The following is a 21,183-nucleotide window of genomic DNA, read 5'->3' as shown; positions in this document are numbered from 1 at the left end:
AAGTCCAGTTGACTGGTAGTGACTACCTGGAGTGTTGTGGTGGGGAAATTTTGAGTCTATGTGGTCCAAGGTATGAGTGCCATAACCTATTGGAGATGCCTGCCATCATGCCAGGGGAAAATGGCGGCATGTGTGTCAGTATTTGCCACTTGCATACCAGGAGGCAAGTGGGACATAATACATTTTCTCCTGGGTTGGTTGCATAATTTAGATCTTTAGGTATGAAGAGAATATGGTGGCATCAGTTGATAATTTAGGGATTAGCTCATGAAAGTGCTTGTTAGAAAGCATTACTGTGGATAAAAAAACATGTATGTGTCAGTTATACATATATACTTGCATAACATCTGAGTCACATTTGATATTTATAAACCAAATGAGGACTCTTTCTCCCTGCTGTCCATTAAAAAATCCATGTGGTTCAGATATATATGGATTTCAACGCTAAAACATTCTGGAAACCACCATGGTTAGAGAAGTATAGGAAGAACACTCCATTGACTTTCTCTGAGAGAGAAATAATTTAGTAAATCAGAGCTATCACTTAGAATCTTGAATTTAGAGATTATAAAAGAATAAACTTTCTATGCCATTTAATCCAGCTTCCTGCTAAACCAGATGTCAAAGCGATTATAGTCATTAAGTTTCCCCAGCTTTCTGAGTAGCTGTCTGATACCAGAAAGATGCTAGCCCTGGCAGTTCTCATATTGTTGTTATGCCCTCTCTTTACCTTTCAGAGACCAGAGAAAGGCTATTGTATGGAAGAGTATTGTATGGAATCAGAGAATCAGTCAGTCACTTTATTGAGTTTAGGTAGATATTGAATACCAACAAACAAACACATGAAAAGACATAAGTTTGATAGTTAAACTCTATTAAGTAGTCCACCAAAATGCTGTGGCCAGGACCAGCGACAAAATTTGCAGGGCCCAGTGCAAGATGAAAATGTGGGGCCTTTTGTTTAGAACATTATTAAGTATTTCAAGATGGTGATAGCAAAGTATGAAGCCAAGTCAATTCACTAACTGCCCAGGCTGCACACTCAGGAAGCTGGCTTTGCTGCTGGCATAACTCGCCTTAGGAAATCCCAGTGTAAGAATATATTTTGCAATTGCTTAGAGCCTGTTTGCACGTGTACCTATCAGTTTATTCTCTCTGTTTTAGGCAAAGTTGTGATATGCATAAAATTTACCTTTCTAACTATAACACCTAGAATTTACTCACTGTATCTATTTCTCCCATTGTGCCCCTTGTTGCTAGACGTGGTGGAGGGGGCGACTGCGGTTCTATATTGGGAGGAATTGCTAATGATCAGTTACACTGGCTGTCATCCAAGCAATACTATTTTTCAATAGTTTCCTGCACACCCAATATGGTAGCCACTAGACATACATGGCTAATTAAGTTTAATTTAATTAAAATTGAATTAAATTAAAATTGAATTAAAGTAATAGTGAATTAAATTAAAAGTTTTTTGGTTACGTAGCCACATTATAAGTGCTCTATAGTCACATGTGGCTAGTGACTGCATAATAGACAATATAGATACAAAACATTTCCATCACTGCAGAAAATTTTATAGGACAGTGCTAGGAAGCAAGGAGGAAGGAGAGATCATTCTTTTTGGAACTGCAGGAGCCACATTTCCTGCCTTTCTTCTTTTTTTTTCTTTTTTGTAATTCTATTCTTAATTTTATTTATTTATTTATTTTTATTATTATTTTTTAATTTATTGGGGTGACAATTGTTAGTAAAATTACATAGATTTCAGGTGTACAATTATACAATATATCATCTATAAATCCCATTGTGTGTTCACCACCCAGAGTCAGTTCTTCTTCCATCACCATATATTTGATCCCCCTTACCCTCATCTCCCACCCCCCACCCCCTTACCCTCTGGTAACCACTAAACTATTGTCTGTCTTGTCTATGAGGTTTTTTTTGTGTGTGTTTTTTTCCTTAGACGTTTATCATTTCTATCCCTCACACTGTGGACCCCCCTCCCCCATCCACTATCTCTCTGATATCGCACCGAGCCATCCCATTTCCACTGTCTCCACTCCCAATGCTGTATTCTGCCTCTTGTAAATGTATACATACCTATATATACATATATATGTGTATATATATACATATATATATACATATATATATATATACATATATATATATATATAATATTATAGTTGGCATTCATTATTGTTCAGCTTCAGGTGTACAGTGCAGTGATCAGGCATCTACATCTTCCCTGAGATGGTCTCTGAAATGGGACACATGTCTTCCCTGCCTTTCTTGACAGAAGGTGGGGAAAAGAATGTGGGGTGTGCCTAAGAGAAGTGTTGTGAAAGCATTTGGAATATAGTGAAGAAAATATTCAAACAGATGCTGGGTAGAGGAAACAGAATCTGATTGGATTATGTGGATTAGAGGGAAGAGAAGCTGAGCAGAGTTTTAATCAGTTTTCAATTTAACATAATTATCAGATCCACTCTCAATTCAATGCACATTTATCATATAGACCCTCTGTGTGAGACATTAAGAACTGCCACTGAGCTTGAAAAAATTTTAAGTTCTCCTCTCAGGCTCCTCTGTCTCAGCTTGAAATATGGATGATCATCAGGCTTTAGCTCAAGGCTCTTATCTGCATGTAGCTGGAATGATTTTATCCAAGTCTTAGGAATCATCCACTTACATGCTGAAGACACTCAAGTTCACAGGTCGCTAATCCACATTGTTCATCCGCGTCTCTGGGACCATCTATTCAGTAACCTATGGCGAATTGTATGGTGTGTCTCAGAGGCACTTCAGACTCAACATGGCCAAACCTGAAAGTACCCGTTTCTTTTTCTCCTCTGGTTGTTCCTACCTCAGTGAATGGTGTTATTGTACAAGTAATAATTATAACAACAACAAGAACTATCACATTAGTTATAAGAGCAGCTAACATTTTTAGAACATTTATTCTGAGCACGTTAAGCACATTATTACATTTGACTTTCATAATAATACTATTGAGAGAGAATAGAACATATATATTGGTCTCTGCCTGGGTTCTTGATACAAAGATCCCGAAACCCTTGTAAATCCCTAAGTAATAAGATTCTGAGCATCATTTGTTCTACTGAGGCTACTCTGGGTGGGCTCCTGGATGAGGGCTGGTCACCAGGAAGACCAAAGCATTACCAGAAGCTTGGACTTTTTGGTTGTATTCCCCCATCCCCCAGAGAGGGGAGAAGGGCTGCCTGTGGAGTTAATTAATCACGCCTATATGAGGATAATTCCATAAAATCCCATAGTACAGGGTTTGGAGAGCTTCCATGTTGGCAAACACATCCACCCAGGTGGGTGACACATCCCACCTTCACGGGAAGAGACGCTTCTGTGCTTGGGATGCTCCCAGACCTTGCCTGATGTATCTCTTCATCTGGCTGTTCATTTATAACCTTTATTATATTCTTTAATAATTTACCAATGTAAGTGTTTCCTAGAGTTCTATGAGCTGCTCTAGCAAATTAGTTGAACCTGAAGAGGGGGTCCTGAGAACCTCTGATTTGTGGTCGAGTCTGACAGAAGTTGTGGGTAACCTGGAGACCTCCCACTTGTAATTGGCATCTGAAGTGGGGTGGGGAGAGTCTTGTGGGACTGACCCTTTCACCTGTGGGATCTGATGCTATCTCTAGGTAGATACTGTCAGAATGGTTGGACACCCAGCTAGTGTCACAGAGATAGTGCTTCTGATGCTTGTTACCAGAAGTGTCAAGAGTGAAGTGTTCTGTGTGATAATAATATGAGTAATAAAGGAGACACATAGTAGGTGTCTGTGTACCTACCCTACATAGGTGGAAAACTGGTAAGATTTATACTACTATAATGTAAGTATTATTATTATTGCTACTACCATTTTACAGATGACATAAAGGAGGCACCAAAAGGGGAAGGTAACTTTCCCAAGATCATACAGATAGAAAGCAACAGGGCTGTGGCGTGACTACAGAAACTCTGCTTACTTGCTCCTATTCATTGTCTAGGAGCCCCCGCCCCCCCCCCACCCCATTCCTGGTTTTGCTTTCTGCACTTTCAGTTACCCACAGTCAACCACTGTCAACCACAGTCTAAAAATATTAAATAAAAAATTTCAGAAATAATTCGTAAGTGTTCAATTGCGTACTATTCTGAGTAGTGCGATGAAGGCTTGGGCCAACTCGCTCGATCCCGCCCAGGATGTGAATCATCCCTTTGTCTGGCATCTCCACACTGTACATACAGTACAATATGATATTTTGAGAGAGAGAGAGACCACATCCACATAACTTTTATTACAGTGTATTGCTATAATTGTTCCGCTTTATTATTAATCATTGTTAATCTCTTTCTGTGCCTAATTTATAAATTAAACTTTATTATAGGTATGAGTGTGTTAAAAGAAAAAAACCACAGGCCCAAAATGATGTCACTGGTGCTAAAAGCCCATGATATCAATCCTAGATTTAATATCTGATCCAACTGTAGTTTCAACCTCTCCTAGAAATGAAATCTTAATCAACCAGTCTGGAATTTTCTGGCCAAGCATCAGTAAAATGTGGGCTCTCTTCATCCCATAGAGAAAGAAGAGGTAATCTGTATGCGAAAAACCCTTCTGTTCTCTTCCCCAAAGAAAAGGTGGGCTTGCCCCAAAATAATCCTTTCTTTTCTTTTCTTAATAGCTCCCTTGCCCCACCGTTCTTCCTATAAAAACCTTCCGTTTTGTACAAGCACTCCAAGCACACTTCTAGTTGCTAGATGGGATGCTGCCCAATTCATGAATTTCTTAACTAAAGCTAATTACCGTGTTTCCCCAAAAATAAGACCTAGCCAGACAATCAGCTCTAATGTGTCTTTTGGAGCAAAAGTTAATATAAGACCCAGTCTTATTTTAATATAAGACAGGGATAATATAATATAATATAATACTATGTATAATATAATATAATATAATATAATATAATATAATATAATACTGGGTCTTATATTAATTTTTGCTCCAAAAGATGCATTAGAGTTGATGGTTCGGCTAGGTCTTATTTTCAGGGAAACACTAGATCTTCAAATTTGGCTGAATTAAACATAGTATATATATCTATCTATATATAGATAGATATAGAGATAGATATCTCTATATCTATATAGATATCTCTATATAGATATGTATATATCTATCTCTATATCTGTCTATATCTATATCTATATCATCTATATCATCTATCTATATCTATATAATATATATATATATATATATATATATATATATATATATATATATATATATATTATCCGTAATTTCAGGCATCGATGGGGGTTTTGGAAAGTATCTCTTGTGGGTAATTGGGGACCACTGTCATCTCCAGGTTAATCTACAATCCCTTTCAAAATACCAGCTGAGTTTGGGTAAGAATTGACAAGCTGATCCCAAAATTCAGATGAAAATGCGAGCAATCCCAAATAGCCAAAACATTTTGAAAAAGAAGAAAAAAGTTACAGCACTCATATTTTCCTAATTTCAAAACTTACTACCAAGCTACAGTACATAAGACAAGGTTCAGGATAGACAGATGGATCAGTGGAATAGACTTGATATCCAGAAATAAACTTTTATAATAGGAAATATATGTTCGGACTTTGCCCATGTTCCTGGCACAGAACTCCTAAAATCCTTGGAATTTCTTAAGTGAGAAGAGAGATAAAGGTGTTTTTCTGTTATTCATAACAAGCTCTTTTCACCCCTACCTGAGTTTATGTTAATGAGGTGACTTCTGACAAGCTTCTAAGGAGGTGGGCCAGTTGCCAGGCTAAGCAACCTTGTGATTAGAGGTGTGGAACATTCAGCTCTTCCACCCTTCAGGGAGGGGAGAGGGGCCCTGAGAAGATGTGGTCACAGATGGCCAATGATTTCATCAGTTATACCTACACAGTGAAGCCTCCATAAAAAGTCCCTGAACTATGGCATTTGGGGAGCTTCGGGGTTGGTGAACAAGAGACAGCTGTGAGCCACATGCCAGCTGTGTGCTGCACCCCAAACTCCACTGGGACAGATGCTCCGGTGCTCGAGACCCTTCAGGACCTTGCTGGTCATTCGTAGCCTTTAATATCCTTTGTAATAAATTGGTAATCTGGTAAGTAAACCGGTTTCCTGAGTTCTGTGAGCAACTTTAGCAAATTAATCTGACCCAAGCAGGGGATCGTGGGAACCTGTTTTATAGCCAGTGGGTCAGAAGCACAGGTAACAGCCTGGACATGGGATTGGCCTCTGTAGTGGGTGGGGGAGCAGCCTTGCGGGCCTGACCCCTGAACCTGTGAATCTGATGTTAACTTCACATAGACAGCATCAGAATTGAGTTCAATTATGGGACACCCCTCTAGTGTCACAGAACTCTTTTATACGGAAAAAACCCACACACTTTTCGTCACTGAAGTTTTCTTTGTGAGTAGTGCTGTGAGTAGAGAGAAAGACAAAAGGAGAGTTTTTCTTCTTTACAGGTGCCATGATAATTCAATGGAGGAAAGAATAGGCTCTTCAACAAATGTGTTGGGATAACTGGCGATTTATATGCAAAAAAGATGAAGTTGGACCCCTATATCCTACCATACATAAATATTAATTAAAAATGGTCATACATGTACATGTAAGAGATAAAACTATAAAACTCTTGGGAGAAAACATAGGAGTAAATCTTGGAGATCATGGGTTAGGCTAGTGGTTTTTAGATATGACACCAGAAGAGAATATTGAAAAGTTGAACTTCAACAAAACTGAAAAATCTTTTGTTGCAAATAATATCATCAAGAAAGTAAAAAAAGGACTCACAGGGTGGGAGACATATTTGCAAATCATGTATCCAATAAGGTACTTGAATCTAAATACATAAATAACTCTTACAACTCAATAATGAATATACAAATAATTAAATTAAAAATGAACAAAGGACTTTGACATTGCTTTAAAAAAATACACAAATGGCCAACAAGCAATTAAAAGATGCTTAACATCATGAGTTATTAGGGAAATGGAAATCAAAACCACAGTGAGAATACTTCACAACCACTGGGATGGCTAACATTAAAATGACAGAAAATGACAAGCGTTGTTCAGGATCTAGAGAATAAATTCTCATTCATTACTGGTGTATGGCGATGTAAAATGGTGCAGCCACTTTGGAAAACAGTATGGCAATTCATCAACTTGTTTGTAAACCTAAATTAATTTCAGACTGTAATAAAGAATAAAAGGCATTTATTGAGAGGAGCTGCAGCTCAGGAGACACAGATTCAGGTAGCAACCTAAACTGTGTTCCACTGAGACAAAGGGGAGGGGTCTTTTATAGCAAAAGTTTGCACCCAGGTTCTCCATTTATGTAAATGAGGTATCCAAATTGTGCAGTTCTGGTTAGACAGGGCAGGTCTCTGGCTGTTTAGAAAGATGAAACCAGGCTTTCCCGACAGTGGTTGATGCAGATGGCATAAACAAGTGGGACATAGTGTAGGAAGCTGAGCGTTCAGTCTGAGGATCTTCCTGGTGTACAGAGTATGTGAGAAGACCCTGTCAGCACATGGCCACTCGTCTCCTATAATTTATAAAGTTTGGGCCCTTAGTTGACCATGAGGAGTCCCCCTCAGCAGGTAAACCCTTTCTTGAGGTTCACATCAAATGAATCTTTCTTCTTGGGGACCACATGTTAAACATAGAGTTATTTGACTTAGCAGTTACAGTCTCAGGTGTGTATAGAAGTGAAATGAAAACATATGTCAACATGAAAACTTGTTCAAGGATGTTCACAGTGGCATTAATAGTGAAAAAGCAGAAGCGTCCTAAATGTCCAACAACTGATGAATGGATAAATATGTGGCATATCCATGCAGTAGAATATTATTAGGCAATAAAAAGGAATGAAGTACTGATATGTACTACAAAATTGATGAACCTTGAAAATGTGCTAGTGAAAGAAGCCAGTCACAAAAGACCACATATTGTATGTTTCCATTTATATGAAAAGGCCAGAATAGGCAATTCTACAGAGATAAAAATTAGATTAGTGGATGTCTCTGGCTGAAGTGGGTGGGAGTGAAATGGGTTGGGGAGAAATGGTGAGTGACTGGTAATGCGTATGGGTTTTTTTCAGTGTGATGAAATATTTTAAAATTAGGTAGTCGTGATGGTTGGTCAGCTCTGAATGTTATAAAAAACAGTGAATTGTACACTTTTAAGTGGGTGAATTTTATCATATGTAAAATGTTATCGCAATAAAAATATTTTAAAGAAGAGTAAGCCAGTGCCTAGCATATGGTAAGCATTTAATAAATGCAAATTATGACATTTAAAAAAGTGTGTCAAGCACAATTTTTTTGGGCCGTTTGCCACCTCTCTATAGTGGTGAAGTAAAAGACTGTGTGAGAAATGAGTGAAGGTCTGAGAACATGGGGAAAGGGTGGTGGCAATGACAGAAAGAAGGCCTCTGGCAAGGAAGCTAATTTGGGGATGGAAGAGATATAGAAATTCCTTTGGGGGTATGTTGAATGTTTAGGTGGAAATATTTACTGGAGGTTAATAAAAAAGAAATGGATTTTATCCCCATAACAGGAAAATTTGGATAAACAAATATATAATCTTCTTGCTAGTATGATAAGCAAGTAAGAGTTTCCCTTCCTAATGAGCTTGGAGAATTAATGAGTTGATTGATATTATAACATTATATTTGATGGTGGGGCCAACATATTAATGGCCACCATCTAAGGACTGATAAATGAAGGAGGTGACTCCATTGAATACAACAGAATTTATTATAGGGTAATATACTTATGGGAAGGTTAAGTTGGGGCAGAAGAGCTGATGGAGCAACTCTGAGCAGATTATTCTCCACTAACAGACCCCTGTTACACTACTTTTTTATAATATAATTCTGGGTACTAATGACTGGTAGGACAAAGGGACAAAGATTGCAGTAGGGTCAGGGGCCATACCTCCTGGTGCTCTTGTGATTGTTTATAATCAATTCTCTGACCAGTTTGATATTTATCACACTTGTCCTGTCATTCTGGCTGTTATTAACAAAAAAAATATATGGCTACATTTTATGGAACACAGATAATCATTAACTAGAAGACTTTGATACGCTTACTAAGAACAGCGAGGTCAGTCAAAGGTCACAGCATGAAAGAACACAAAGATGGAGATGGTGTTTGTTTACATCTACACCTATACACATTATATGTAGTGAAGGGGTACATTGGAGAGTGATGTTTAAACAATTTTAAAAGGCAATGTGGTTATAGAAATGGTCTCTTGTAGGTGCCTTCAGAAGACATATCCTTCCCAGCTCCCATCCCTCAGTGTCATTCTCATATTCGTGAACGAAGCTCTGTCCATTATACAACGGGCCGTCACCAGCGTCATCAACCGGACCCCCTCGCGACTGTTGAAGGAGATCATCTTGGTGGATGATTTTAGCTCAAATGGTGAGCAACTCGATCAAGGAATACTAGTGAAAACGACCACTTATCGACTGTGCTTGGTTGGAAAGGCGTTTTAGCTTAGTGTTTGGGACACTTTGGGCTCCTCATAAAGGAAAGCGAAAGGGATCATTTACTGAGTGCCTGAGGGTTCTGGGCACATTAACATTCTCACAGTCGGACGGGACCATCGTGTTGCTTACACAAATGAAGAACGAAGACAGAACACATAGTGTGCCCAAATTGCGTGGCGAGTCAGGGTGGCGCTGAGTCAGGCCCAGGAGTGTGCAACTCCAAAGCCACCTGTGCCCTGTCCATGCACCATGAGAGAGGCCTGTGGGAGTGAGGCGGGGTCCAAAGGGGGATCTCAGAAGGGTTTCAGAGCCATCCCCTATGGGGGAAAAAAACAACCTTTTCAGGTAATTAAGCCCAGAGAAAAAGGCAGCTTTGGATTCTGAGACCTCTACAATGACAATGTCTTTTGCTCACAGCATGCCCCATCCCCACCCTGGTCTACCTCACCCAAGGAAGGCTCATGGAGAAGTGGAAATAGTGGGTGGACCTGAGTCCTCACGTTCTCGGGTTTCGGAATCCAAGTTCCTCCCTTATAAGCTATGTGTCCTTGGGTAACTTCACTTCTCCATGCTCCAGTTTCCATATATGCAAAATATGGAAGTTGATAAAAATAACTATCTGATAGACTACAATGATAATTAAATGAGATAATAATGATAGCTAACATTGTTTGTTCTAAGCACCTGATACACATTAACTATTTCATTACAATCACCGCATGAGGAAGGAAGCACTTTTTTTTTACCCAAATCACTGATGTGAAAAACTAAGGCAGAATCTGGTCAAGGAACATGCTCAACTTCACACAGCTGGTAGGTAAGTAACAGAGTTGAGATTGACCATAAACCTCAGAGTCTAGAGTCCTAGCTCTAGCCACTGTGTTCACTGATTATGAATAACATTTAGCACATAGTAACCTCGCAGCAAATGTTAGCTTTTAGTTTTATTAATTTGGGGCACCAAATAAAAGAAACTAGAATTAAGTCATAAAACCGGAGATTTGTGCTAGCAATAAGGAAGAAATTTCTGATAGTAAGTGCTGTGAAATGGCAGCCCATTAGAGGAGTAATTTGTTCCTTCTTGGGATCTTTAAGTACCAGACAGGTTATTGCAGCTTGAAATTAGGGGCAGTTTGACTCAGGGAAAAGAGACAAATGCCCTCTTCAACCTCCTTTTTTGGATTTCCAGACACTAAAAATACCCCTTTTCGTGATTTATATACCTTCCTCTCTTGTCCTTCCAATATAACTGCACAAAAATGAAAAGGTACAGTTCCTAAGCAAAATTCCACCACAAAGCTAAGAAAAGAGAATGGCTGACTTCACTCATTTCTGGGCAGGGAGACTGATACCAAGTTGCACACCTGGTTTCAAGCAAGAGATGAGAGCTTAATTAGATGGACCTCTGCTCTGGACACCTGAAGACACCCTGCCTCTACTCCCTGGCTCTGTGAGATGATCTGAGCAAGTCAGCTCACTTCTCTGGGACTCCGCTTCTTCCTGGGGCAAACGCAGGGGCTAAGCTAGAGGACCTCTGAAGATATTTTATTCTATGAAAAATTTTAAAAAAGTAAATCAATGGTTCTATAATTCCATATTCCTGAGGAGCAGATAAAGGTTAATTGAAGTCTTCTTCTTGTAGAACAGTGAAATCGAAAGATACAAGATTGGCTTGCTCCCAGTAAATGTCAGCTAAAGTTATTATTACTCCTCGTTTATCTCAGTGTCATCTGCAGTACTCTTGAAATGCCACAACCTGGTATTAGAGGTGTTCCCCCTACCTCCCCGCCATATGTAAAGCTTCATTTGTGTAAAGACAAATGTTCTAAGTGTCAGCAGAGCTAATTTAAGCTTTTCAAAAATTGTATTAATGTAGATAGAATCCTGTATTTTCTCACCAATTCTAGGCAAATTCCAGAATCAACAACTATTTATTGAGTTTCTATGATGTGCCAGACACTCTGCATGGAAGAGAATGTCCGTGATTTCAAGTTCTCATTTGAGTTGATGGGGCAAGACACCTATGGAAAGATACCTCAGTGTGTGAAAAGTAGTGTGCCAAAGTGAGTGCAAGAAAGCTCAGAGAAGTGTTGGGAAGACCTAGGGAGGTATCCTGGAAGTTTTGGATTGGGACTTGAAAGCTTGGTTGGACTTGAAAAGACAAAGAAAACAAGGGGAGACTGGATGTGGTGGTGGGGGAGATAAGGAGTGGAGGAAAATATGATGTGAGCAGAGCTGCAGAAGCCAGAAACACCCTGAGCTGGCCAGCCTGGAATAAAAGTCTTTACGTGGGGGTGGGGAGTATCAGTGGGAGAGCAAGTCTGAGAAGGGAGCATACATTTACTTTAGAAGATCCGTTAAAGGGTCTTTCATTTTGTGCTAGACTATAGGCAGTGTTTCTGAGAGGGTGACTCAGAATCTACACCTCATAGAATTTTGGAATCGGGAGGATCCTGATACAATATCCAGCCTTCTCTAAGTTGAGGAAACAGAGATCCCCAAATGGGAAGTGACACAGAATTAGATAGTGAGGGAGTACAAATTACAGTCTACATATCCAGGGTCTATGGCAAAGCCTTCTTTTCCTTTCTTTTCTTTTTTTTCCTTTTCTCCCCCCATTATATTCCCAAATTTTGTTCAAGAACTCATAAAAAATATTCCAGATAAATAAATTTTGATCCTCACCTTTCTCTTCATCCTGGTTAATCTGGAAGTAACATAATTCCCAATCCTCTTTGCTGTTAGCAACTACATGCAACCAATCACATAGATTATATGTAGTTGAAGTATTTTTTGGTGACGTATTTCAAACACCTTTTGGAAAAATGAACCTCAGAAATTATGGTAATTTTGTTCTTGCTCCTTTTAATAGTTACAACCCCTCCACCGAGTCCAAGCTTTTCTCACTTTAATCTTTCTTGAAGAAATTGCTCCACATTGGCCGAATTCATAATTCCATTGTCTATAGCGTGGGTAGAGTCAAGTGTCAACTTCAGAATGAGCTTCTTTTTTTTTTTCCTCTACTTTTTCACGGGTGCCATGGTGGCAGCAGGCAGGAAAAAAAAAATATGTCAATCTCTTCTGATTACTTCCTAAAAGTAGTGACTGGGTGAATGTAGGGACTTCCACCTTTTGTTTCTTTTCGTAGGAGCAAACGGCCTTTAGATCTTTTGGCTTTTTTTTTTTTTTTAACACTTTTGATTCTTGAGTCAGTCACCCTGGAGTGTAACAGGGAAAGTTATAAAATGAGGCAAATTTTAGTACCATAGTCACGTAGGTATTGATTCCAGGTCCCAGCCACTCCAGGACTCACAAATCTCCTCTTCTGAGAAAGGAACCAGAAAGAATTTCATCTCTTGGCAACAGGGGTTGGCGGTGGGGGAGAGGAGATGCAGGGAAATCTTGATAAACCCAACCAAGTACATACATAGTTTTTGAGGCAGCATGGCCTGGTGGTAAACACTTCCAGGTGTGCCACTTACTAGATGTGTGACTTGAACAAGTTTCTTAATCATTCTGTGCCTCAGTTTTTTCATCTGTAAAGTGGGGATACTGAAGTGCCTACCACATAGTAATCTCTGAGAATTAAATGAATGAATATTATCAATGAATAACTTGGAATCATTTGGTTAGATACTTTAAACACCACTTAGAAGTTTGCATGTAAGTTGTTTTCAGACATATAAAAACAACTGATAGGCTGAGTCAAAGAACTAAAGCATAGACATGCCATATAAGAGAGGAGAGGGAAGAAAAAAACTGTGAACAATCTGGGAATAGAGAATCTTGTTTGCATAATTATGGGGATAAACTCATTAGCTAGAAGCTGGAAAAAAGATTAGTCTGGATATTCTTCCCCATTGGTCCTTGAGTAGGCCGACTAGGAATAGTTAACACAAGACAAAACAATTTCAGTTGTTTATGCATTGTCTAGAAACTCTTGAGTGCTTAGCTGTGGAGAAAGTGTTGCAAGCTGTCTCTCTGCAATGTCTGTCCACCAGCACTTCTACCTTAGTTAGATCAGGTCTGTCCTACTCATTCTTGTTAGAATTTCTCAATGTACATAAAACTTGTGTAACAGTGTCTGGCACATAGTAAGCAGTATTATTATTCTAAGATAGTCTAACTTTGAGGGAAAGGAAACTAGGAATGGTAATATTAAGCCTGAGGATGGAAGAGAGAAGAGAGGTAGGTGCAGGGGAAACACTGCCTGTTTTCTCAGTTAAGGTTGTAGGATTGCTCATCCTAGGCTGGAGATAGCCAACCACTACTAAATATATATATATATGTTTATATTTACATACATACATATGTATGTGTGTGTGTGTGTATGTATGTGTGTGTGTGTGTGTGTGTGTGTATGTGGTAGTATGACATTTCTGCACCAAATTGATTATTGCACTCAGAATTTCTATAGATGTGCATTTGGTTGGCAGAAGAACTAAAGGCAAACTTGGATGAGAAGATTGAACTTTACAACCAGAAGTATCCAGGACTACTGAAAATAATACGGCATACCGAGAGAAAAGGTCTTGCTCAAGCACGCAACACTGGCAGGGACGTGGCCACGGCCGAAGTGGTTGCCATCTTGGATGCTCATATTGAAGTAAACGTTGGGTGGTAAGGCTCCAGGAGGTTTCTCCTGCTGGGAAAGGGGAGAATGGAGATATTGTACACGTGCTGAATACAAGATAGGATAGTGTGGAAATATGGAAAGTCAGCACCGGACCTTAAACAAAGGGAAGTTCCAAAGAGAGGTTGCTTTTACTTAGGGATTTTGGTTGGCTAAGCATAATAATCTAGTGCTAGAGAAAAAACAATGGGCGTGGAGTGTTGATAACTGATCCCAACCCTGACTTTACCAAATAAATCACCTCACCTAACTAGACATTCATGTCCTTTATCTATAAAATGCAGATATTATCTTTTGATATTTCCTAAGGTTTTTCCCAGCGCTGAAATTACATAACACAAAGAGAGCTGTGTTCTTTGGAAAATGTAGAGAATCAGACAATACAGAGATATCATTTTGGAAACAGAAATACCCAAGAGATAATGTAAATTCAGGCAGAATACTGATAGTCTTGGTTCACAATAACTTGGGATTGGTATTTGGGTACTAATTTCAAATATACTTTTGACATGGGTAAACTGCTAGAATCCCCAGTTATCTCAAAAGCTGCAGAGATTTTGTGGACTCTGGTGAGTTCTACATACCACCCAGCACAGCCTAAATGAAGAAGGTGCTCATTGAGGGCAAGATGCTTGGAGCAGCTTTGTCTGCTTGCTTCTCCTGCCAACCTGGGTTTGGTACACACTCTTCTTCTAGGTCAGAGCCCATCTTGGCTCGAATTCAGGAAGACCACACCGTGATTGTGTCTCCTGTGTTTGATAATATTCGTTTTGACACCTTCCAACTGTATAAATATAATTTGGCAGTTGATGGGTTCAACTGGCAACTCTGGTGCCGCTACGATCCACTGCCAAAGGACTGGATTGATCTGAATGATGTCACTGCTCCAGTGAAGTGAGTCTGACTGGGCTCCAGGAACTGGGTTAGCACATGGGAAGTCAGGAATGGATGATGTGGATTTTGTTTGTCTTTGGCGATAGTGATGGAAGTGGGGTGGGATGAGTGAAAAACAGGGGATAGAGAGAAATAAGCTGATCCCAGATAAAAAATCACAGACACTGTGGGCTATTGAGAGCTTTCAAGCAAAATAAAGCAAAGTATGTAATGTTTTAGAAAAACATTTGGGCCATTTAAAGCATTTATCAGGCTATGAAGTAGGGATACCAAGATGAAAAGATGTACTTTCAATAGAATTCGAGAAGGGTTATGACAGTACAGAGGATGAGGGAAAGCTACATGCACTGAGTCCAGCCTAAGGCTTTCGGGATAGCCTACAGGATAAGAAGAGGCTTGGGTGGAGTTTCACAGGCCAAACTATCAATGGGTCCTACCCCTCAGCTCCATCCTTACCCATTCATCATCAAGAGGTTAGTAACTCTCTTGCTCTCTGCTCTACAGGAGTCCTTCCATCATGGGCATCCTGGCTGCCAACAGGCTCTTCCTGGGAAAGATCGGATCTCTGGATGGTGGGATGCTGGTCTATGGAGGAGAAAATGTGGAACTTAGCCTGAGGGTAAGTACATTTGCATTCTCCTTATGGGACAAAACAGAAAGGGAGATATTAGGAGGGTAGTAGGATCTCTGGAATCCTGGAACAAAGCTGAATGTCATTGGCTCAAAAGGTGGACAAAGCCTCATGTTTCTAGGTCACTGGAGATAGGCAATAGGACTTCTGGAGTGGAGCTTTCTTGTGTAGGTCTACACATCTAAGAGACATGAGTAGAAGGGGTAGAATTGAAGCTCAGAACATGGTGTTCCTATTTCCCTTGAGGAATCCAGGCATTTTGCAAACATCTCCTAGGATAAAACAACTTTGTGGCAGACAGCTGTCTGTAAGACAAGTCAAAGAGAAACTGGGCAGAGGGACCAAAGGATATAGATGTGTGGGCAGCCAACCAGCTCCTGTATGGACAGATAGAGCAGCTGGCATGATGACATAAGTCCATGCTGAGATGTAGTCTAGTTTAGGACAAATAGCCAGTGATGGGTTATACAGCAATAAAATCCTCAAACCAATTCTAGTTCTGACCAACTTCCTGTGTACCTGGAATAAAACTGGCTCTACACTTCAGCTATGGTGCCTCTTCTCTGCACCTGACAGCTTCTCTTGCTTTTTCAGATTAAATTCACATCCTGTAGTTTTGTGCTTTATAAGGGAATTCAGGGTACACACTAAGACAATTACAGAAATTCCAAGTGCAAGTTCATATTACATCAGTGTATCAGTTCGCTATTGCCACAAAAATGCTATGTAACCAACCATCTCAAACTCAGTGACTTTTAAAAAATAATTTAAAAAATTTTTTTTCAATTACAGTTGTTTCCGATGTACAACATAGTGATTAGACATTTATATAACTTATGAGGTAATTACCCCAATAAATCTAGTACCCATCTGACACCACACACAGCTATTACAATATTATTGAGTATATTACTTATACTATATTTTACATCCCCATGACTATTTTGTAACTATTACTTTGTACTTCTTAATCCCTTCACCTTTTTCTTTAATCCCCCAACCCCGTCCCATCTGGCAACACTCAAAATGTTCTCTGTATCTATCTATAAGGTTGTCTCTGTTTCGTTTGTTCATTTGTTTTGTTCTTTAGATTCCACATATAAATGAAATCATATGGCATCTGTCTTTCTCTGTGTGAGTTACTCCACTCACCACAATACCCTCTAGATCCATAAATGTTGTTACAAATGGTAAGATTTTATTCATTTTAATGCCTGAGTAATAGTCCATTGTATATATGTACCACATGTTCTTTATCCATCTATTCATTCATTGATGAACACCCAGGTTGTCTCCATATGTTGGCTATTGTAAATAATGCTTCAGTGAAAATATGGATGCATATGTCCCTTAGAAGCAGTGTTTTGTGTTTCTTTGGATACCATGAAGTAGGATTACTAGGTCCTTCTTTGTCTCTTGTTATAACCTTTGTTTTAAAATCTATTTTGTCTGGTATAAGTATTGCTATTCCAGCTCTTTGTTTGTTTGTTTCCAATTGCATGAAATATGTTCTTCCATATCTTTACTTTCAGCCTGTGTGTCTTTCGATCTGAAGTGAATCTCTTATAGACAGCATACGTAAGGGTCTTTTTCTTTTTTTTTTTAAATCTTAAGCAACCCTATCTTTTGATTGGAGCATTTTATCTAGTTGCATTTAAAGTAATTATTAATACATATGTAGTTATTGCCATTTTATTATTCATATTTTTGATCTTTTTTTTTTCTTCTTGCACTTAAAGAGGTCCCTCTAACATTCCTTGTAATACTGGTTTGATGGTGATGCACTTCTTTAGCTTTTTCTTGTCTGGGAAGCTCTTTATCTTTATTTTGATTCTAAATGATAGCTTTGCTGGGTAGAGTAATTTTAGTTGTTAGGTCCTTGTTTTTCATCACTTTGACTATTTTGTGCCAATACCTTTTGGCGTATAAAGTTTCTGTTGAGAAATCACCTGACAGTCTTATGGGGGCTCCCTTGTAGGTAACTAACTGCTTTCTCTTGCTGCTTTTAGAATTCTCTCTTTGTCTTTAACTTTTGGCATTTTAATTATGATGCATCTTGCTTGTGGGCCTCTCATCTTGTTTGGGACTCTCTGTGCTTCCTGTACTTGTATGTGTATTTCCTTCTCCAGGTTAGGGAAGTTTTTCATCATTATTTCTTCAGATATGTTTTGAATCCTTTGCTCTCTCTCTTCTCCTGGTACCCCTATGATGTGAATGTTGATACACTTGATGTTGTCCCAGAGATTCCTTAAACTATCCTCATTTTTAAAAAATTCTTTTTCCTTTTTGCTGTTCTGATTGGGTGTTTTCTGCTACTTTGTCTTCCAAATCACTTATTTGCTCCTCTGCTTCATCTAGTCTGCTGTTGATTCCCTCTAATGTATTCTTTATTTCAGTTATTGTAGTCTTCATTTCTGAGTGGTTCTTTTTTTTTATGTTTTCTATCTCTATTTTTATGTTTCCTATCTCCTTGTTAAGATTCTCACTGACTTCATGTATTCTTCCCCTACATTCATTGAGCATCCTTATAACCAGATTTGGAACTCTGCATCTGGCAGATTGCTTGTCTCCATTTTGTTTAGTTCTTTTCCTGGACCTTTGTTTTTCTTTCATTTGGGACATGTTTTCTTGTCTCCCCATTTTGGCCACCTCCCTGTGTTTGTTTCTATGTAGTGGGTAGGGTTGCTACATCTCCTGGTCTTTGTACAGTGGCCTTATGTAGTAGGTGTCTTGTGGAGCCCAGTAGCACAGTCTCCCTGGTTTCCTCAGCTGGTTGCTACAGGTATGTCCTTTGTGTTTGTTGTGTGTGCCCTCTTGTTTATAGTTGATCCTCGGTTGCTGTTGGCATGCCAATGGCAGGGATTGACCCTCAGGCTGATTGGTTGTGAGGAATGGCTGTGACTACAGTGGAGGAGCGATTGTGCAGGGGCTGACACTATGGAACAGGGTTGGCTTTAGCAGGGGTCTGGTGCCTCTCCAGTCTGCCATTTGGTTGTGTCATCTGCAGAAGAAGCCAGGTGGTGCCCTGGTTTTGTTGCAAGCCAGTCACAGGGTGTGATAGCCCCAGGACCTCCTGGGACAGGCCAAGTTCAGCCCCAAACCTGTGTTCTGCCCCACAGACACCTGGAATGAGCCACAAAGCAATCTGCAGATGGTCACCACCCACTCTGTGTTTGAAGGTACCTGGGAGAGGCTAAGATTTAGACTGAGGCCAGCTGCCACTAGTGCTTAGCAAGAAGTATGGAGCATACTGAAGCCAAATGCTGCTTGTTTGGAGTTTATGAGCCTTTAAGAGATTTTAGGAAGTCCAAAGCATCAGCCGAGACAAGCCATTAGTAGGAAAAAAAAAACATTAGAAGCAGCTTAGCTGTACCTGCATGTTGAGTGGGGCGGGGTCTCAAGAATTTACCAGGGCAGTGGGAACAGTGTTATCTAGGTTAATGGAGACTCAGATACAGTGACTACCTGCATCTGCACGTTGGGAGGGGTGAGGGATGGCTCAACGAAGAAACAATGACTTCTGCCCGCACTTTTGTCTGGGAGAAAACTGACCCTCCAGCCCTTGCCATGAAGCCAGACAATTCAGTTCCTCCTATATGTCCTTGGTGCCTTTTAATCTGCTGCCCCAGTGGTGGAGCTCAGAGTGAATGAGTCCATCAGTGAGTAAGTCTGTGCTCAGGCCCTTTAAGAGGAAGGCCTAGGACTCCAGCTGCCTTCCATCTCACTCAGCCACAATCTCTGCTGTTTTTCACAGTCAGAAGTTATGGGGACTTCTATGCCCAGCACTGAAATCCTGGGCTGGGGACCCTGGTGTGGGGCTGGGACCCTTTGCTCCTCAGGAGAGACCTCTGTTGGATATCCTTCCTGATTTTTTGCCATGATGCGTGAGTGTGGGACCAGCCCATTCTGTGTTTCCCTCACTCCTACCAGTCTCGACATGACTTATTCCATATTTCCTTAGTTATAGGACTTCTGCTCAGCTAGAATTTAGGCAATTCTCAATGATGGCTGTTCTGTGGTTTAGTTGTAATTTTGATGTGGTCTTGAGAGGAAGCAAGTATGGCATTTCCTATTCCGTTATCTTGACTGGAAATACCCAAACTCAGTGATTTAAAACAATAATAATTTATTCTCACAGATCTGCAGGTTAAGCTGGGCTTGGATGGGGTGGCTCTTAAGGCTTAAATTTGGAATTAGCACATTATTTTTTCTGTCCCATTTGTCAAAGTATGTCTCATGGCCAAAGTCAAGGGGTGGGGAATATCTTCTCTCTATAATGAAGCCATGAAGAGAGGTATGAAGAATTCAGGCCAATAAATTCAACCCATCATGATCAGCTTGGAACAGGTTTGATGCACAAAATATCGCTTCCCGCGTATACTTTGCCTCTTCTGTATAATCTACAGGCCTTTGTTAAAAGCCGTGACCCTTGCATTTATAACTGTTCTTATTAGTTTATTCCTGTTTCATCTTTTAGCCTAAGCCTAAGCTCTTAAAAGAGGTCTGTCGTGCTGGGTGTCACGCAGGACCTCTGGTCCCACTCCCCGCATAAGAATTCAGGATATGGTGAGGCCAAAAAGGAACTCCCACAGAGCCATCGATAGAGAAGTCATACTACTATATTCTCGATGGCGGCTGGGTTAGAGAAACAGGAAACAGGAGCCACATGATCCGCAAGCCTCATTCCCCCACTTGCTAGCTCAGCCACCATCTTCTTGCTAGCCCCCATTTGCTGCTAGCATAGCCATAGCAGTTATATTAGTGGCCAATGGCTCATTGGTTACAGCTGATGGCCAACTAGCCACAGCTGATGGCCATCCAATCACAGTTGATGGCCATTTACTACTTGAGCCAGCACCTTTCCAGGTGAGGCCAAGAGCCTGGAAACTGCACTCCTGGCTCTGTCCCCACACTCCACCCCTACAGGGTCTCGCCTCACAATCTATGTGACAAATGTCTTCTGTAAGGGGCCCTGTGCGAGGAACCTGGAGGTGAATGCAATATCCTGGACACAGCCAGGCTCTCTGGGCACAGCCAGGGTTTCTCAGGGCACCACCAGTTCTTCTGGGCAGAGCCAGAATTCCTGGGCTTCTCAGGGCACCACCAGTCTCCCTGGGCACAGCCAGGACCTCTCAGGGCACTGCCACTCTCTCTGGGCACAGCCAGACTTCCTGGGCTCAGCCAGGGCTCTCAGAGCACTGCCACTCTCTCTGGGCCTCTCAGGGTACCGTGCTGGAACAACAGCGACTCACAGTCAAGGTGCTTACATATTCTCGATGGCGGCTGGTCAAGACACAAAAGCAAACATCTGCCAGTTTCACTACATGGTGGTATATTCCCAAGCAAATAGTCAAGTGGTCCATTAAATTAGGGATGGAAGGCAATTCCCCATAGTCCATAGTCATTCGCCAGGACTGTCCTGGGGGTGAGGGACGGCCTTGACCTCACCCTCATCTCCCATGGAGGAC

General features: G+C 40.5%; 1 protein-coding gene and 1 pseudogene across 9 annotated transcripts in view; one reads left to right on the top strand and one right to left on the bottom strand.

The window, feature by feature from the left end:
- GALNT8 (polypeptide N-acetylgalactosaminyltransferase 8) overlaps positions 1-21,183 on the top strand; it is an 83,644-nt gene that overhangs the window by 9,250 nt on the left and 53,211 nt on the right. For all 9 annotated transcript variants that reach the window (XR_004424171.1, XR_004424170.1, XM_033117992.1 and 6 more), the window contains 4 exons: positions 9,323-9,489; positions 13,994-14,177; positions 14,887-15,084; positions 15,589-15,703. Coding sequence is in view for 7 of the 9 variants with exons in the window: in XM_033117992.1 (XP_032973883.1) it covers positions 9,323-9,489; positions 13,994-14,177; positions 14,887-15,084; positions 15,589-15,703 (664 nt within the window). In the remaining 2 variants the exon portion in view is untranslated. The remainder of the gene's footprint in view (positions 1-9,322; positions 9,490-13,993; positions 14,178-14,886; positions 15,085-15,588; positions 15,704-21,183) is intronic.
- Positions 12,100-12,598, bottom strand: LOC117028263 (60S ribosomal protein L22-like; annotated as a pseudogene).

This window comes from Rhinolophus ferrumequinum, chromosome 10, assembly GCF_004115265.2.
Source record: "Rhinolophus ferrumequinum isolate MPI-CBG mRhiFer1 chromosome 10, mRhiFer1_v1.p, whole genome shotgun sequence".
In the NCBI taxonomy this organism is placed as follows: Eukaryota; Metazoa; Chordata; class Mammalia; order Chiroptera; family Rhinolophidae; genus Rhinolophus; species Rhinolophus ferrumequinum.
Note: the sequence above shows the minus strand (reverse complement) of the source record. Positions and strands in the feature narration are given on the sequence as shown.